At 39.3% G+C, this 19,229-nt stretch overlaps 1 protein-coding gene across 6 annotated transcripts in view; it reads left to right on the forward strand.

The window, feature by feature from the left end:
• The window catches only part of wdfy4 (WDFY family member 4), a 79,949-nt gene that overhangs the window by 24,745 nt on the left and 35,975 nt on the right, over nucleotides 1–19,229 (forward strand). For 5 of the 6 annotated variants that reach the window (XM_061951031.1, XM_061951106.1, XM_061951062.1 and 2 more), the window contains 23 exons: nucleotides 114–190; nucleotides 268–486; nucleotides 3,110–3,288; nucleotides 3,366–3,597; nucleotides 3,694–3,845; nucleotides 3,917–4,028; nucleotides 4,602–4,792; nucleotides 4,874–5,026; nucleotides 5,105–5,178; nucleotides 5,485–5,646; nucleotides 9,598–9,692; nucleotides 9,784–9,880; nucleotides 10,001–10,203; nucleotides 11,271–11,437; nucleotides 11,517–11,636; nucleotides 11,722–11,883; nucleotides 11,954–12,112; nucleotides 12,389–12,515; nucleotides 12,576–12,727; nucleotides 12,935–13,173; nucleotides 14,402–14,505; nucleotides 14,713–14,904; nucleotides 17,197–17,306. In XM_061951031.1, coding sequence (XP_061807015.1) covers nucleotides 114–190; nucleotides 268–486; nucleotides 3,110–3,288; nucleotides 3,366–3,597; nucleotides 3,694–3,845; nucleotides 3,917–4,028; nucleotides 4,602–4,792; nucleotides 4,874–5,026; nucleotides 5,105–5,178; nucleotides 5,485–5,646; nucleotides 9,598–9,692; nucleotides 9,784–9,880; nucleotides 10,001–10,203; nucleotides 11,271–11,437; nucleotides 11,517–11,636; nucleotides 11,722–11,883; nucleotides 11,954–12,112; nucleotides 12,389–12,515; nucleotides 12,576–12,727; nucleotides 12,935–13,173; nucleotides 14,402–14,505; nucleotides 14,713–14,904; nucleotides 17,197–17,306 — 3,478 coding nt within the window. The remainder of the gene's footprint in view (nucleotides 1–113; nucleotides 191–267; nucleotides 487–3,109; nucleotides 3,289–3,365; nucleotides 3,598–3,693; nucleotides 3,846–3,916; nucleotides 4,029–4,601; nucleotides 4,793–4,873; nucleotides 5,027–5,104; nucleotides 5,179–5,484; nucleotides 5,647–9,597; nucleotides 9,693–9,783; nucleotides 9,881–10,000; nucleotides 10,204–11,270; nucleotides 11,438–11,516; nucleotides 11,637–11,721; nucleotides 11,884–11,953; nucleotides 12,113–12,388; nucleotides 12,516–12,575; nucleotides 12,728–12,934; nucleotides 13,174–14,401; nucleotides 14,506–14,712; nucleotides 14,905–17,196; nucleotides 17,307–19,229) is intronic. The other variant, XM_061951070.1, reaches the window with a different exon arrangement.

Raw genomic sequence — 19,229 nt, forward strand, 5'->3', positions numbered from 1 at the left:
GCTTAAATTGGTGATGGCTAGCGCTAGATAAATGTATTCAAATGTCACATACTGCAGTGCGGGTACTATACATAAAAAAAATACTAATAGCATTATGTCTTTGTGCTTGACAGTTGCCTATTCCTGCCCTCTCTGGCAACAGTGAAGGGAGTGACAGCCGATTCCATCTCAACTGGTGGAATAGGAGGAGGTGAGAGTCTAAATATTAAACAGGTGTAACGTGTTTATGAATAAATCTAATGTCTCGTGTCTCTTTCATTTTATTAGACTGCCGGGGTTTCCCTCCCACAGCCGGTCTCTCCTTTTCCTGCTGGTTCCAGATCAATAGGTTTAGTTCAGCGTGTAATTCGCACCCAATCCGACTCCTGACAATTGTTCGCCACATGTCACGGACGGAGCAACAGTACATCTGCTTGTCTGTCTCTTTCTCTGCCTTTGATGGCTGTCTGGTCCTGTCCACTGAGGAGGAAGCTTTCACTTACTTGGGTAAGATATATTTAGATGTGGTCTATTCAAAGTATGTTCACTGTCTACAATACACATGACATTTTCTCATAAAAGTAAATCCTTTTACATTTTAGCGACCATTTTAATGTCTTCTGAGGGGACAATACAGTATAAGTGTCATATAAGATTATATAAAACCGCAATATTCACATGAAACTTTGATATACAAACCCCGTTTCCATATGAGTTGGGGAATTGTGTTAGATGTAAATATAAACGGAATACAATGATTTTCAAATCATTTTCAACCCATATTCAGTTGAATATGCTACAAAGACAACATATTTGATGTTCAAACTGATAAACATTTTTTTTTTTGCAAATAATCATTAACTTTAGAATTTGATGCCAGCAACACGTGACAAAGAAGTTGGGAAAGGTGGCAATAAATACTGATAAAGTTGAGGAATGCTCATCAAACACTTATTCGGAACATCCCACAGGTGTGCAGGCTAATTGGGAACAGGTGGGTGCCATGATTGGGTATAAAAACAGCTTCCCAAAAAATGCTCAGTCTTTCACAAGAAAGGATGGGGCGAGGTACACCCCTTTCTCCACAACTGCGTGAGCAAATAGTCAAACAGTTTAAGAACAACATTTCTCAAAGTGCAATTGCAAGAAATTTAGGGATTTCAACATCTACGGTCCATAATATCATCAAAAGGTTCAGAGAATCTGGAGAAATCACTCCACGTAAGCGGCATGGCCAGAAACCAACATTGAATGACCGTGACCTTCGATCCCTCAGACGGCACTGTATCAAAAACCGACATCAATCTCTAAAGGATATCACCACATGGGCTCAGGAACACTTCAGAAAACCACTGCCACTAAATACACGCTACATCTGTAAGTGCAAGTTAAAGCTCTACTATGCAAAGCGAAAGCCATTTACCAACAATATCCAGAAACGCCGCCGGCTTCTCTGGGCCCGAGATCATCTAAGATGGACTCATGCAAAGTGGGAAAGTGTTCTGTGGTCTGACGAGTCCACATTTCAAATTGTTTTTGGAAATATTCGACATCGTGTCATCCGGACCAAAGGGGAAGCGAACCATCTAGACTATTATCGACGCAAAGTTCAAAAGCCAGCATCTGTGATGGTATGGGGGTGCATTAGTGCCCAGGGCATGGGTAACTTACACATCTGTGAAGGCACCATTAATGCTGAAAGGTACATACAGGTTTTGGAACAGCATATGCTGCCATCTAAGCGCCGTCTTTTTCATGGACGCCCCTGCTTATTTCAGCAAGACAATGCCAAGCCACATTCAGCACGTGTTACAACAGCGTAACAGCAGATGACATGGCACCCCAAACCATCACTGATGGTGGAAACTTTACACTAGACTTCAGGCAACGTGGATCCTGTGCCTCTCCTGTCTTCCTCCAGACTCTGGGACCTCGATTTCCAAAGGAAATGCAAAATTTGCATGGTTGGGTGATGGTTTGGGGTGCCATGTCATCTGCTGGTGTCGGTCCACTCTGTTTCCTGAGATCCAGGGTCAACGCAGCCGTCTACCAGCAAGTTTTAGAGCACTTCATGTTTCCTGCTGCTGACCTGCTCTATGGAGATGGAGATTTCAAGTTCCAACAGGACTTGGCGCCTGCACACAGCGCAAAATCTACCCGTGCCTGGTTTACGGACCATGGTATTTCTGTTCTAAATTGGCCCGCCAACTCCCCTGACCTTAGCCCCATAGAAAATCTGTGGGGTATTGTGAAAAGGAAGATGCAGAATGCCAGACCCAAAAACGCAGAAGAGTTGAAGGCCACTATCAGAGCAACCTGGGCTCTCATAACACCTGAGCAGTGCCAGAAACTCATCGACTCCATGCCACGCCGCATTAACGCAGTAATTGAGGCAAAAGGAGCTCCAACCAAGTATTGAATATTGTACATGCTCATATTTTTCATTTTCATACTTTTCAGTTGGCCAACATTTCTAAAAATCCCTTTTTTGTATTAGCCTTAAGTAATATTCTAATTTTGTGACACACGGAATTTTGGATTTTCATTTGTTGCCACTTCAAATCATCAAAATTAAATGAAATAAACATTTGAATGCATCAGTCTGTGTGCAATGAATAAATATAATGTACAAGTTACACCTTTTGAATGCAATTACTGAAATAAATCAAGTTTTTCAAAATATTCTAATTTACTGGCTTTTACCTGTGTGTGTGTATATATATATATATATATATGTATGTATGTGTATATATATACACATACATACAAAGTTTGGGGACCCCTGATTTATACAATCATGGCTGTGTGTTAACTCCTTTTTCAGTCAATCTATAATGTACTACAAGCTGTACACTGACTATTTTAAGGTATATACATGTATAATTTGTATGGTATTGTCCAAGAGAAGATATACTGCAACAAAAATAGTTGCAAAAATGTGAACAGTGTACTTGTACTGTAATCAGAATCAGAATCAGAATAGTTTTTATTGCCATTGTTTGAGCTCAATCGTGCAACATAAAACACATATAACACAGAATAGGTAATACAAATGAGCTGTCACTGAGCTATCAGATGTAATATATGACCCAGGTTTACTATGGACCTTTGACTTGACTTTTATCTACAGATATGATGGAGCCAGAAGTGGGCACCCCAACCTCTTTGCCCACCTCACTGAGGTTCCGTTGTTCCAGCTTGCTTGTTCCAGGTCAGTGGCACCATCTTGTTGTGGTCATGGCAAAAGACGTGAAAAAAAGCTGCGCAGCTTACGCCTACTTCAACGGCAAAGCAGTAGGGACTGGAAAGGTATGGCGGGAAAAGAGAGAGATTAAAGTGCTGAAATAAAGCAGATTACTGCTTCATGTGTTTGTGTTCTTATTCAGATGAGATACATTCAGCCATTCCCTGGCAAGTATGTCTACATGGACCCCACGGCTGTGATTGACGTGTATGGACTGATCGGAACGCCCGCTCTTTGGAAGGAACATGCTGCTCTTGTGTGGAGGGTCGGAACTTCCTACCTTTTTGAGACGGCTTTAAGCCCTGAGGTTGTGAAAGTCATGTACTCTCAAGGCACTTCTTACTTGGGCAACTTTCTGGCTCTGTGCGACAAAGGCAGGTCACATGATGTTGTAATTCAACCTTTTTTTGGTGTGTGATTTACCTGCTGATGGATGTAGCCTGAATAGTTATTCCATCATTTGTTCCCAGATCACAATCCAGAAGTCGAGTCTATCCCTCTTCAGCTGGTTCCTGAGGAGAGGATCACATTTGGCATCAACCCAGCAGTTTCCACATTAACGACTGTGGTGCAGATCCGAGAGAAATACAATGAAGTTGACTGCAGACTGATTGCTAAAGAGGTTCGTTCAGCTGGAACGCTCTTTCAACACTAATTGGGTATGTGTTTACGAGTCGTTCTGTCTAATTCCAGCTGGGGATAACTTCTCGAGACCAGTCCACTCCAGTGTTCCTGGCTCACAACATTAGTCAGCACTTAAGTGGGACAGCCCGCACAATCGGAGCAGCCCTGGTTGGACATTATGGTCAGTTTTATATGTGATTTATTTGACTGATTATACTCGTTATATTGTCTAAACACATTGCCTTGGAGTCGGCTCTCTTGTTTGCTTTGTTGGGTCTGCTCCTGTCTACGGCCATGCTCACCCCACCCCAGCAGAAGATGGCGTGAAACACCGCAGAGGCCACCACAGTGTATATGTTTTTTGTTTTGTTTTTTGTTTTACTTTTGTAGCTGTATGTAGAATTGGCTGGTCGATCAGCTCTGCTCTTTTAGGGTATTTAATGTCCTTTGTTTTCTTTGATGTTTGATGTTTCCCTCTTACACATGTGTGCTATGGCTATGATGTTTTTTTCCTTGGCCTCAGTCTGGACCCCCTCTCCAGGGGCCCAGACTTAGACAGACTTTTTTTTCTCCCCCCGCCCCCAGCGTTTACCTGTTTCTCACCTTCTCTGTAAGGGGCGCCGGAAGTTGTCAGACCCGTCAGCGATCCTGTTCGGTCTCCCTGTAATGTTTGTCTGATTTTGGGATTGTGCTGAAAATCTTAATTTCCCCTCGGGGATTAATAAAGTATTTCTGATTCTGATTTTCCTTGTAGGTGTGCGCTCATTTATACCTCGAAGTACCGCTGATGGCTTCCTGTATGTTGGCGGGCCTGCAGTTGTTCTCAGTCTAATTGCAATGGCAGCGGATGACAGCTCCTTGTATGCAGCGGTCAAGGTTCTCGTCTCCGTACTGGAGACTAATTCTGCCATGCAGCAGGAAATGAAGCGCATCAATGGATACAAAGTATGTTCCAAATATTTAGTCTTAAAAACAGGGGGAAAAAATCCATGAGGGGATTTAGTTATAGAGTTGTTCTCTTTGCAGGTGCTAGCGTTCTTGCTAAAAATGAAAAGTCAACTCGTTAGCCACAGAGTTTTTCAACTGATTCTGTACCTTTCGAGTTCCATGGAGCTGAGCTGTGCTTCAGACTGTCTGCAGAATACTTCTGTTTTCCAGGCTCTTCTGTTGGATCTTGAGGTATAAAGCTCTGGGATAGTGGTTCTACATGGGCTCAAATACATTGCCGGTTCATTAAATTTGTTTGATGTTTTTTAGGTGTGGAAGAACACATCCGAAAATCTAGATCTCTCTGTTCTGAACCACTTTGCTGAGATCTTGAAGTCACCGAGGTAGTTCCCACACTCACTCGACCCTTTTTTAATCAAATTGTATTCTTACCTCACATGACAACATGTTATGCAACTTCTGGACACTGAAATAAAGAAGCTCTTGTTCAGGATTGACAGCAAGTCCTTATCGTCCGCTCTGTCAACATTTTCAGAAGCTTGTCATAGATATCAAGCTTGTGTGTCATGGGAAAGTACAACATGGAATCAATGACAGGATAGAGCCTGACTGGACAAGTGCATGAACGGTTCGAAGTAAACATCCCTGCCAATAACATATTGTGACAGATGTTCTCTCTGCTTCCTCAGCAATGACAGCAGGATTGCAGTGGTCATGCACCAACTGGACCTGCTTCCAAGTTTACTCTTTGAACTTTGTGACGCGTCTGTGACTTATCGAAAGGTCGAGCTTGTTTCTTGTGTCATCATGTGCCTCCTGAAAACTCACTTCACTACTCTGGATATAAGCAGGTACTATCTGATAATTTTGCTGTTTTTTTTACAGGTAAACATAAGTTGGCCGTCATTTCTGGTATTCTTGTAGAGTTAAGCATGAACATTTCAGCAAAGGAAAATGTAATTCAAATTCTATGGTTAATAGGTCAGTGTATGTTTTCATGTTGTCATTTAATTTTCACTTCACGAATGTAGATGGAAATACCAAAAACGACTACCAGTAGTTTATCTGAACTTTATTTAAGAAAAAAAAGAAAAACAAAGCATTTTCATTTTTTGGCGTTGAAAGGCAATAACAACATCTAAAAAACAGTTTGATTTTTATTTTATATTTCATATAATAAAATGTAAATCCTTGGAAACAGGAAAACAGACCGGGTTTTATTATTATTTATTATTATCAAAGTAAAAGCGGAGATAACACGGTCCCCGTGTGACTGTTTCAAAATGTTTTTGGAGGCCTACACAGAAATAATTTTAGACACGACACAACAAAGTCTGACATTTACAGAAATCTATACACACAAATCACATGAAAGTTGAGGCAAAAAGGATTGGCTCACGCACAATACAACGCTATAGTGCAGTATTGTTTCTTACAGGCCAGTCTGCAGTCCTGTCTTTAAATCGCTACTTCCGGTTTTGGTGACGGAACGTAAAAAAACATCCGTTTTGGTGTGTTTCGCTGTTTCTGTGGGTATGTGTGTAGAGATTTCTGTAGATGTCAGTCATCGTTGTGCCGTGTCTAAAATAATTTCTGTGTAAGCCTTCTAATACATTTTAGTCAGAGTTACACTCACAGGCAAACAGGTACTGTAGTAATTATCCCTGCTTTTACTTTGAAAATAAAACTTGCGGTGTCTGCAAATGAAAAACGATTGGAACTGTTTTACCGTTGGTTTACTGAGGATTTTTATTTTTGCTATATGAAATATAAAATGAAAACCATACCATTTTTTTATTGAGATGTAGTTATTGCTCTTTAAAGAATATATATATATATTTTTTTTTCTTTTTTGCATTTTAGAATGAAATTGTTTTTTGTTTTGCAATTTCCATTCATGAAACTAAAATTCAATGACCAAAACATACAGTTCTCTGACTTTAATACAATCACAAACACCTATGTAAGCAACATCAAAAAAACTTGTGTGTTATTTTTGCAAGGACATAATTTCTGTATTCATCCAACACTTGGTCATTAAGTTAAGTTAAAGTTAAAGTACCAATGATTGTCACACACACACACTAGGTGTGGTGAAATTTGTCCTCTGCATTTGACCCATCCCCTTCTTCACCCCCTGGGAGGTGAGGGGAGCAGTGGGCAGCAGCGGTGGCCGCGCCCAGGAATCATTTTTGGTGATTTAACCCCCAATTCCAACCTTTGATGCTGAGTGCCAAGCAGGGAGGTAATGGGTCCCATTTGTATAGTCTTTGGTATGACTCGGCCGGGGTTTGAACTCACAACCTACCGATCTCAGGGCGGACACTCTAACCACTAGGCCACTGAGTAGCTAATGGGTCTCCTTGGTTGGGGTAGTTTACTAAAGCATCAAAGAATAAGTAGTCTTGAGTGTTTTTATAACCTCTCAAATTCAAACATCAATGGCTTGATCTACTAAGTGTTTGCATGTATTATCACATGTATACACGTGCAAACTTAATAGCGCACGCAAAGCTCATCTATAACTTTCTGCACTGAGGATTACGTCTTTTGAATGAGCAAAATAGAGAGTGCAATCCATTCAGCGCATTCTGTCTTCATGATTATGCAAAATAGAGTGTCCGCCCTGAGATCGGTAGGTCGCGAGTTCAAACCCCGGCCGAGTCATACCAAAGACTATAAAAATGGGATCCATTACCTCCCTGCTTGGCACTCAGCATCAAGGGTTGGAATTGGGGGTTAAATCACCAAAAATGATTCCCGGGCGCGGCCATCGCTGCTGCCCACTGCTCCCCTCACCTCCCAAGGGGTGATCAAGGGTGATGGGTCAAATGCAGAGAATAATTTCGCCACACCTAGTGTGTGTGTGAAAATCATTCGGTCACTTTATCTTAAACTTAAATTTATCAATCTTGAAACTGTTTGTAGACGCTGATCATATTTTTAGCATGTTTGGAAGGTACGTACAAACTGGCTGCTCAGCGGTCATTGTGTAGAGGCGATCGCTGCAATGACAGACGATAGAGAACAAATCAACATATTGAGAAGAAACAAAGATATTAGACCAGGGGTCACCAACCTTTTTGAAACCAAGCGCTACTTCTTGGGTACTGATTAATGTGAAGGGCTACCAGTTTCCATTCATCCATTTTCTACCGCTTATTCCCTTTGGGGTCGCGGGGGGCGCTGGAGCCTATCTCAGCTACAATCGGGCGGAAGGCGGGGTACACCCTGGACAAGTCGCCACTTCATCGCAGGGGCTACCAGTTTGATACACACTTAAATAAATTGCCAGAAATAGCCAATTTGCTCAATTTACTTTTAACTCTATGTTATCATTAATAATTAATGATATTTATCTTTGTGGAAACACTGATCATCTTAATGATTTCTCACAATAAATATATATAGAAACAGATAAATATCAATATGCAACACTTTATTTTTATATTTTCTCTAAGTGCACATTTTTCAAATTGAACATTTTCAAATGATCACTTCTAAGACAATCTTGTGAAATCACAATATCCCATTTTAACTAGCTAGCCACTAACATTTTTTAACAAATCATGAATTACTTTGCACCATGTTTGTACAAATAATAACTCATGTAAAATACAAAAGTCAACTCTCAAATTTTTAAATGAATCATGTCACACTTTGAACTGGACACCAAATCTGTTATCTGTTTGCTTGTCAGTTAGTGAAGACCAAGTCTTTAAAATATTTTCTTGGATTTTCAAATTCTATTTGAGTTTTGTCTCTCTTAGAATTAAAAATGTTGAGCAAAGCGAGACCAGCTTGCTAGTAAATAAATACAATTTAAAAAATAGAGGCAGCTCACTGGTAAGTGCTGCTATTTGAGCTATTTTTTAGAACAGGCCAGCGGGCGACTCATCTGGTCCTTAAGAGCTACCTGGTGCCCGCGGGCACCGCGTTGGTGACCCCTGTATTAGACCATACATTTTATGATTTTAAACTGCTAGATAACATAATGGGCTGATTAAAACAAATTAATGTGACTATTTTTTTAAAAACAGTATATGAAAAAACCTCTGGTATTTTCTTGCTGCTGGATCATTCCAGAAATAGCCTCACAACACTGTGGCGGCTTACAGCTTTGGCACACTAAAAATAGGATCTGGAGTCTAGATTGTGCTTCTATGTAGCCCAGAAAAGTGGGTACAGATTATAGTTGTGTGCTGCATGTTCCACAACATGGCAAAACACCACAGGTTGGCCTACAGGATGTCATGAATTAGGAGGGAAATGAGTGTCTCCATGGGCACAGCTGGTAGTACACACAAAAACCTCATTTAAATAGTGCTGTTTTCCCACTTTTGCACTTGTTATTAATTGTACACACAGTCTTAGTAGAACACGCAATTTTATAACTTGCCCATGCTATTTAGTGCGTGTTAATTGGGGTCTTAGTAGATCAGGCCCCATATGTCTCTTATTGGGTGAAATACAACAACAAACTTTGGAAATAGTTGGTGGTTGGTGGTAGAACGAATCGTGCTCGTAAGTTGAGGTACCACTGTAGATGACTTTAATGGTAAATTCCCAAACCTAATCACCCTGTGACTGACTGGTTTAATGAGTTGTTGTTCTACTCCAGGCAAGCTGTGGCTACAAATGTAGCTCACCAACTCCTACAGTATGTGTGAATGTAGACTGAATGAATTATAAGCTCTCACTATAAAGCACTTTGAGTGTCTCAAAAGGCACTATATAAATCAAATTGTTATTATTATGACAAAATGAATGGCTATGTGAATATTGTTTTTCTATTTTGTCAGACTTGGTCTGTTTTTGGTCTACACACTCCCTCCTCTACGTAACACCACTGAAAGCCATGGCATGTCTGACAGTGATGTTTCCCAAGAAACAAAAGGTAGACAAGATTGCATCTCTGAATTATTTCCCCCCAAGTGGCACCTTTTTTACTTGTAATAACCCGCACCTGTCTATCTATGCTTTCTTAGCTGAAAGTTCTTATCCCGCCAGCCTCATCTTGATCCGTAACCAGCTGTTACTTGTTCTTTGTGACATCCTTGCCTCCGACAGCCCTTTGATCAAAGAGTGGGTTACATGTGTTTGCTTGCTTTGCCTAAACAAAAAATCTAATTTGAAAGAAACCGTGTTCCATGATGTAATGGAAGCAATGTTAACTACAGCTGTCATGTTGTTATCCCCCTCCAGTCAGCAGAATGCTGTCTTTAATGTCCTGGGCAGCGATTGGTTCCTGCTCTTCCTGAAGCCGCACCTTCATTCTTCTACTTTGAAACTGGGACTTGTCCTGCTCACACACTTCCTGTCCAGTGCCACACAACTCAGCAGCTTCAGGGAGGCCGTGGTCCCCGGAAGCCTCATAGATGGCACAGAGGAGCCTTTTTCCATTATGGGTACACATGAGTTTAACAATGACTCCCAGCTGGAGTTCTGTATTTAGACAGGCAAAGGGCAGGAAACTGCTGGTAAATTTACAGAAAAAACTGAAGTTAATTAATTTGGAGATTTCTTATTTGAACAATGTTTAAAATTAAATAGTTTGTATTTTAGTTTAATCCAATTCTATCTGTAAATATTTGTGACTTATTCTCCCATAAACTACAGTGAACATCAAGGAACCAATGGTACATTATACAAAATAGAAATGTTGCAACCTTAGCAGTGCCCAACTGTTCCCACTAGATGACGCTGTTTCTCTTTCCTTCTAATATTATTACTTTTTGATTTTTTTAAAGTGCAGTGACTCAAAGATTATCAAATGTGTGCTTTTTTTGAGTTATTTCTGTAGTGTTTAACGGAATTCTCGGCTATGTATCAGGCCAACATGTGACCCTAAATCAGGGATGTCTAACTTGATTTCAGTGAGAGCCAGATTGCAGTTATGGCTGAACAATATTTGAATATAAATGTGTAAGGAGTGGCCTCATTATAATACTACACAATAGTCTACGCATTTTATTATTGTATACATTTTTCACGTACACTGTAATCTAAAAAAAAAAAAATCTGGCATTTTCAGTAAAAACTGCTACCTCTGTTGGCAGAATTTTACAGTAAAAACATTTTTTACAGGTTGTTTTTTTTTTCACCGCACAATCTATTGTCATTCTTATAGTGTACAATTTAATGGGTGATCAAGTCAAGTAGATGTTGCAGTATTTATTTATATTTTAATAACATTTTATGGATTGTTCATCCATCAATCCATTTCCTACCACTTGTCCCTCTCGGGTATGATGATATATTTGTTGCAATATTAGCTTATATTAAGGTTAAACATGTATGCAACTGCATGCAGTACATGTATTTCTTTCTGTCAAAATGGAAAGAATGAATACTGACACACATCATTTCTAGGCTTTCGTGGGCCGCGTTAAATGAGTGGCGGGTTAGATGTGAGTTTGACACCAGTGCCCTAAACTAACTTTCCCTCTCTTGTTTTTCATCTTTCCACTTCTAGACAATCTTCGGGCTCACTCTTGGTCGTATGAATGCTCCAGTGCTACATGCCCTGGCTTTGAAGTTCTCCAAGGTCTTCTGCTCAGACACTGTCAGCTCCCTCAGGTCTATGAAGCTTTGGCTGCCCTGCTGCTGGACAGGAAGATCAGCCATTCTCCTGACAAAGAGGTGGCTATTTTGCAAGTCCTAAATGAATAATATGTATATTTGATGATATGCTTGTAATCCTGTCACTCATAATCTGCAGGTGAGCTTGGATGACTTTTTCCAGTCCTTGATTGACAGCCAAGCAGACACTCCTGGCCTGCAACTCTGTGTGGAGGCTGCAACAATACTACTGGAACTGGTCAAAGTCATCATCACGGAAGTAAAAACTATATAAGTTATCTACTATTTCTTAACTTTCATGAACATTTTAACTTAAAATGATCACAACCTTTATTTTGACAAAGCAGAGGCCAGGCACTGGTGCATCATGGGAGGTGAAGCTCCCCGAAAGTGTGATGCAGTTCTTTTGTCTACTGCGTGACCTTCGACCCCAAGACCCACTGTGGGCATCTACAGAGTTCCTTCATGCGCTCGCTGCTGTCGTGTTCTCCTGGCACAGTGCAGAGGTTAGTGTGTTTATTTTAGTCACATCTCTTCTATGTCTTGTGTTTATTTTACTGGTTGTGACCTTTTAAGGGCCAGCGTCAACCTTGCAGAATGAAGGATAACGAGGATGCACTCAAGAGACAGTCAGCAAGGAAGCCAGTATACGTCTTCATGCGTGTTCTCCTGAAGGACAGCCTTTTTAATGTGTGTGGCAACAGCAACACACATCCTCTAGTGGTACTAGTTGAGGTAAATATCCGCACATGAACAATGCCATTATTTTTAAGTTCACCCCTAAATGTCCATATGTATGTGTGCACTTTCGCCACATGCTGCAAGACTTTTACTGATCCAGAAGGTGCCACTCTTTGCTTAGTTACGGAATAAATAAAGAAGAGCAATGGCAGTAATTAAGTAATACCCTAGAAAGGAGAAAAAAACAAAAGTAGAATGGCTGTGTTGAGTATTTTGCAATTCCATGTTGCAGGAAGATCTAAAATGTAATAATCCTCATAAATATTATAGTTCTGTCCAGATGCGGCATCGCTGAAACAGAGGCAGAGTTTCCAGACTGAGCTGCTGGAGTTCATTATGGACACCATCCAAATGCTCAGCAATGATGAAGACAACACCACTCAGATCTTTTCACAAGGTATATCATGTATATTAAATGCACGTATCAACATGTAAAAACCGTGATGGTTTTTTTTAGGCTCCATAGCGCAGAGCTCTACAGGCCAGACTTGCACATTGATGGGGAATGTGGTGCTCTTCAGTAAAGTTCTGGTTCAAACACTTTACAATGGAACATTCCTGGGGGCCTCTGAGAGTTTGCTCAACTTCCTCGCAGATCAGATTGTAGTGGTGAGATGAGCACAACACACCCATGCTTGCGCTCTTTACGTAAACACTGCGCCGTAAACCGCCCATGTCATGCTGCGCCCAGCATGCTAAGAGCAGCGGAGTGAAGCAGGAAAATAAATGTGCATCGCTTGTGAATCCTTTAATTGGGAAGAGTAACGTTCCTCTAATAGTTCTGACCTATAGTATTTCTCAATACTCTACTTTTAGGCACTTGAAAGAGGCCAAAACCATAAGGAGAAGACTGTATCAGCTCTCTACTCCTGCACCAATAAAGTACTGCTTTACTTCCTGTCTCAACCCCGACATTCCCAAGCAGAGATGGAAAGCATCATCAGGACTTTCCAAACCATCAATGATCGCTGGGATGTTCTCATGGCGACGTACAATTCCAACGTGAACTTCATCACATGCCTTCTTCACTGTCTCTTATTGATTGGCTCTGGCAGGTAAAACATACCATACATACTGTAACTATAACCAGAGTGTTTATTTACACTGTAACAATATACCAGAATTTCACAGCATTTAACAGTATTTGTTTTTAACAGTAAAATACGGAATCAAAATGTACTGTAACATTACAACAAATGTCTGTAAAAATTATGATACTCATATTTTACAGCAATTAACTTTTATTTCACCTTAAAATACTCTGTAATATCACAACAAATTACTGTAATTTCAAACGGATTTGTCTTTTTAGGGGGTTCCGTAGACTATGTTGCACACTGTTGTACAGTAGGTGCCAGTATATTGTTAAAACGAGAGAGAGGGTAGTTAGCAATAAAATAACAATTGTGAAGTCGCAGCACATTGTGGTGATTTTGTTTTAGTTAACTATTAAGTTACAACTGTGAAGTTAGAGAATTTAGTTGTAACATTATTATTAATAGCAAAATCACAGCTTTGCAGTCACAGTAAATTGCTATAAAGATATTTCACAGTAAATGACTGCGAATGTTGCTGTCATAGTAATGCAATTATTATCCGGTACTTTGCTGTGAATTTACAATGAAATAGTTTTACAGTGTACCGAGACTGCAAGGATGGTAGGCCATAACTGGAGAGAGGTCGTCATTTGGAGTGCATGAAAAAGTAAAACGTAACTTTCTTTTCCCACATCGTCCTTTATTAACAAGTTTATTGCACAACACAGCAGCAACAGAACCGATGTTGTAATGGTGGTAAAGGTGCAAACTGTTCAGTCAGCATTGATACAGCTAATGAGTAAATAGGAAACAACACTAAGTATAACACGTGCATATTTCACTCCAACAACTGAGTAACATTTTTAAAGTGAATGCAAATGTAGTCAAACCGGCTGGATGTTCAGTTAAAAAATTTAAATAAAAAAAGCTGCTGAGTGTTGACCACTGGTAAAAAAAAAAAAAAAAAAAGGTGCTGGTACTTCAAATGTAGATACTGTACTGCCATATTTTTTAATTCCCCTGAAAAAATACAAAAAAATACAGGCACATATGTTAATACAGAATGTTTTTTTTTTACCTGACACAAATTCGAGACCTCATCGGTTATTTCCTTTTGTCAAGCACGCATCCAGCAATTAAAGGAGACTTTGTTTCATTAGAGAGGTTGATTGAAGCATTTATGGAAATTGCACTGCCGTAACTACATTTAATATATATATATATATATTTTTTTTTAATTGTGAAGCTTCCCTGAAGGATTTTGGGGTGCACAAAAAGCAAAATTTGCAGCCCGCCCATTACCTGCCAAATCCCAACATGAAGCAGACGTTGACTCCGATATTTCCACAGGTATGTAAACCATGTGAACCTTTTTTTTTTTTACATTCACCATCAGTTTGTGATTGTGTGTGGGAATTGGTGAATGTATGTGACGTGTAATGTTAAGCGCTTTGGGTTTCGTGCAGGTATAGTAAAGCGCTATATAAATACAGCTCAATGCTCAATTGGACAGTCTTGAAATGCTTTTTGGATGCTATTTAGGCCTTTGTGTTTCAGATGACAAAGAACTGATATCCTTAGCAAAGACCTGCTGGTCAAAGGTCATGACAGAGCGGCAGCACACACTGGAAGAAGTGTACAAGATAGAGATCTCGGCCAGCCACACAGCCGAGAGGGCACCTGCGAGCATGACTGACATCAGCCCACTGTGGGAGGAGACTGCACACAAAGCCTGGCTGCTGCACTCAGGTCAGCTCTGATTTGGGCTCAATATTAGAAGAGTAGATTGAGTTGCCTCTTGGATGTATTCCAATGGTAGATTGAGTAGTTTTACTTTATTTAGTTGTATTTGCTTTTTCAATACAATGATTAACTTCTTGTTGTACTTGTATGTCAGTTAAGAAGGTTAAAATGTTCCTTTGAACTTTCCATGCGCAGTTAATGATAGACAATTTGAACCTCGAAAAAACATCTTCACTTGTTTTTTAATCACTCACATCATTTCCAAAGGGGTAATTGGAGATAACGTTCAACTTTGGAGATTCCAATGCACTTTGTAATAGAACTGTATGAAATAACATGATTCTATACAAGAAAAAAACTAACAAAAATGAGGAGTATTTTATTTGAACTAAGCAAAATTATCTGCCAATAGAACAAGAAAATTTGGCTTGTCAAGACTTTCCAAAACAAGTAAAATTAGCTAACCTCAATGAACCCAAAAGTACCTTAAAATAAGTATATTCTCACTAATAACAACTGTACTACTATATGTGTACATATTTTCTATTGTTTCATTGAAAATAAAACAGCAAAGTCCATTTGGCTGTCATCTGTTTTAATATGAGACACAATTGTGTCAAGGTTATGATTTTTTTTTTCATGCTTGAAATAAGAAATTATTACTTCAAAATAGTAGTTTTATACTTGTGAGTGTTGATGACACAACTTTGCATGAGTTGATATTCAAGTTTCAAGCATGATTTACTCAATATAGGTCATAAAATCTCAGCAACAAGCTGTAATATCTTACTGAGATAATTTAGGACCAAAACACTTAAAACAAGTAAAACACTCTAACATAAAATCTGCTCAGTGAGAAGAATTATCTTATCAGACAGAAAATAAGCAAATATCACTCTTATTTGAGATATTTAATCTTACTTACCGGTAGATTTCAGTTTTTGCAGTGTAATTACAATAACATTACAACTATATGTTGTTACTTCAAATTTGTAATTTTATAGTTAATTACTCTGTTTTTAACAATATACTGTCATTTACTGTACAAGATTGTGCAACGTAATCTTCGGAATCCCTTAAGACAGTGGTTCTCAAATGGGGGTACGCATACCCCTGGGGGTACTTGAAGGTATGCCAAGGGGTACGTGAGATTTTTTTTAAATATTCTAAAAATAGCAACAATTCAAAAATCCTTTATAAATATATTTATTGAATAACACTTCAACAAAATATGAATGTAAGTTCATAAACTCAGTGAAGCACAAGCTCAGGTTTGTCACTAAAAGGTCTGTCAAAAATAACTGTGAAAAGAAATGCAACAATGCAACATTCAGTGTTGACAGCTAGAGTTTTTGTGGACATGTTCCATAAATATTGATGTTAAAGATTTCTTTTTTTTGTGAGGAAATGTTTAGAATTAAGTTCATGAATCCAGATGGATCTCTATTACAATCCCCAAAGAGGGCACTTTAAGTTGATGATTACTTCTATGTGTAGAAATCTTTATTTATAATTGAATCACTTGGTTTTTTTTCAACACGTTTTTAGTTATTCTTAGATCTTTTTTTCCAAATAGTTCAAGAAAGACCACTACAAATGAGCAATATTTTGCACTGTTATACAATTTACTAAATCAGAAACTGATGACATAGTGCTGTATTTTACTTCTTTATCTCTTTTTTTCAACCAAAAATGCTTTGCTCTGATTAGGGGGTACTTGAATTAAAAAAAATGTTCACAGGGGGTACATCATTGAAAAAAGGTTGAGAACCACTGCCTTAAGAGACGAATCAGTTTGAATTTATAGTGATATTATACTTTATATTAATATAGGACTTGTTTTTACTGTGAAATAACAGGTAATTGCAGTGAAACATAAGGGTATAATCATTTTTATAGTTATTTGTTGTAATGTTAGAGTACGTATTGATTACAGTATTTTACTGTGGAAAAAGTACAATTAAATGCTGTGAAATCCTGGTTATTTTTTTTACAGTTCCTACAGTATGTATAATAAAATACAATAGGATGATATAATGCAGTGTACTACAATCGTATACAGTCAAATTAGATATGATACAATACGACAATGCACGTTACTATACACAAATGTAATGCACAATGCATTTTCCCCTTACATTGTTAAATTTTACACTCTGACAGCACCTGGAAGGAAGAACAGTCTGCCCGCTCCTTTTTGCATCGTGGTTGCTTTAGCATGTTGCTAACAAAAGAGATACAAGCCCTTATGTTTTTTGCCCTTGGCATTTCACATATTGGTGTGTCATATTCTTTCAGAAAATCAGAAGCAAGCAATGCCCAGCAGCTCCCACAACAAGTTTGACATGATCAGCAGTGCTGTTCGCTCAGCTATGAGGAAACAGGACAAGGAGAGAGTGACGGCGGAGGTATACGCTCACTTCCCAGGACACGACACAAACAAACCAACACTTCTCCCAAAGTCACCGCTATGTTTGTGCTTGGGGCCTTCTCGCCATGTGGGAGGATTTTTTTAAAATTTTTTATCATTTCTTTAAATGGATTTGGATGATCACAGCTGATCACCCCTGAGTGGGCACAGTAATTGATGCCAGCTCGTTCTGTCCATGAGAACACTTGCTGCCGTTTGCCGCTGAAGGTTAAAGACGCGTTTATTGTTGTTTTTCCCCCTGAAACACGCGGCCCAGATCATTAGTTCCCCCACAACGCTTAAGACGTTGAGGCCATCTGGAGCAGGGAGCGGGGACATATTACTCAGGCACACAGGCATGAAATTACCGCGTCTGTGTCTGTCCCAACACCACTAAGCGTGCACGTGTGTGTGTGTGTGTGTGTGTGTGTGTGTGTGTGTGTGTGTGTGTGTGTGTGTGTGTGTGTGTGTGTGTGTGTGTGTGTGTGTGTGTGTGTGTGTTTGTGGACGTATCCTGCCTGCCGAAATTGGGTTGGCAATTATAGTGGTAGCAATCTGATGAAAACATTATTCATTTGATGTTCTTCTTTATCATATCACTCTGTGACAGGCTCTCAGAGAGGGTGATGAATTGTTTTTTCCACGTGAGAAGAAGCAAGAGGGATCTCTCTCTTCCCTGCACTTTGTTGAAGGACGTCACACTGAACACTGAGATTTGTTTAAAACAAATAGACCGATCACTGCAATGGTCGGGCAAAGGAGCGAGTGAGGCAATAATTAATTTCTGGATCATCAACTTGTGGCCTTTATTTGGCTAGTGAGAGATGTGTTCAAGGATTCACCGTAGCGCACATCGGCTGAGCACTGGGCAGATATTAACATGCAGTACATTGAATAAAAATCCATCTTCAATACTTCTGTATGTGCTGAGTAGAACTATATAGAGTGATAGGCAGTGCAAAGTCAAGCTGCTGTGCAAGTCTTCCAAATAATTATTTCATTAGAGAATGCCGTTTCCATAATCATATCTGTGTCCTCATATTACGAAGATAATTAACAGCACTAATGATCACGTTAAGTTCATTACACATTCCCTACCATTCCAGAATGAAGTTGACATTATGTTGCCTTATCATCAAAGGTGGCGTATTGTTGGAAAGTCATTAAAATGGAAATGAGTGTGATGTTCTGATGTTAATTGCGGTGGGAAGAGATGAGTTATGTATTTAATGCAGCATTTAAAAGCCAATCAGTCTCCTATCTGCTAAATGGGGTAATTAATGCTATATATTACTTATGTTTGTCCAATTGAAGGAGTGAAATTGCAAGATGACTTGCTGTTTATCTGTCACGCCACAGCTCTAGTTTGCAAACTTCATTATTACTCTCGTTTCTGGCTGTATTATTTTGATAGTCCTCCCCTCGCATTACGCCCGCCTTTCTCTTTTTTTCAGTGCACAACTTCTCATTTAGAAATACACTGTCATTTGGAAAAATGATTTTCATTCTCCAGCGCGCTCGTCGAATCAAAACTTGATTGTCAACTCACTCGTTTATTTTGAAATTAGCTTAATTTTTGCCTGTTTTATACAACACAAGACGTTTTTGCAACTCGTTTATCGCACAAGATTACGCCCCAAAACGCAGAATTAGCATCTGTAAATAAGACTGGATATAAAAGAGTTACTGCGTTGTTCATTCCTTGGGTTAAATGGCTGTCCTGGGTCAGCGGTGAGGATGGACACATGTTGTTTCACTCGTCTCTCAGCGAGCACTGCTGTGATGATGGGCTTAATGAAGCAGTTAACAGTCAGAATATGATCCCTGTGTGTCTGCTCAACACCAGCATCCTGCAGTGTCAACACGGCTCTGCTTGTTATTTTTTCTTTTCTCTTTTAATCGACACGCGCACATTTACCTT

Source organism: Nerophis lumbriciformis, linkage group LG02 (genome assembly GCF_033978685.3).
Source record: "Nerophis lumbriciformis linkage group LG02, RoL_Nlum_v2.1, whole genome shotgun sequence".
In the NCBI taxonomy this organism is placed as follows: domain Eukaryota; kingdom Metazoa; phylum Chordata; class Actinopteri; order Syngnathiformes; family Syngnathidae; genus Nerophis; species Nerophis lumbriciformis.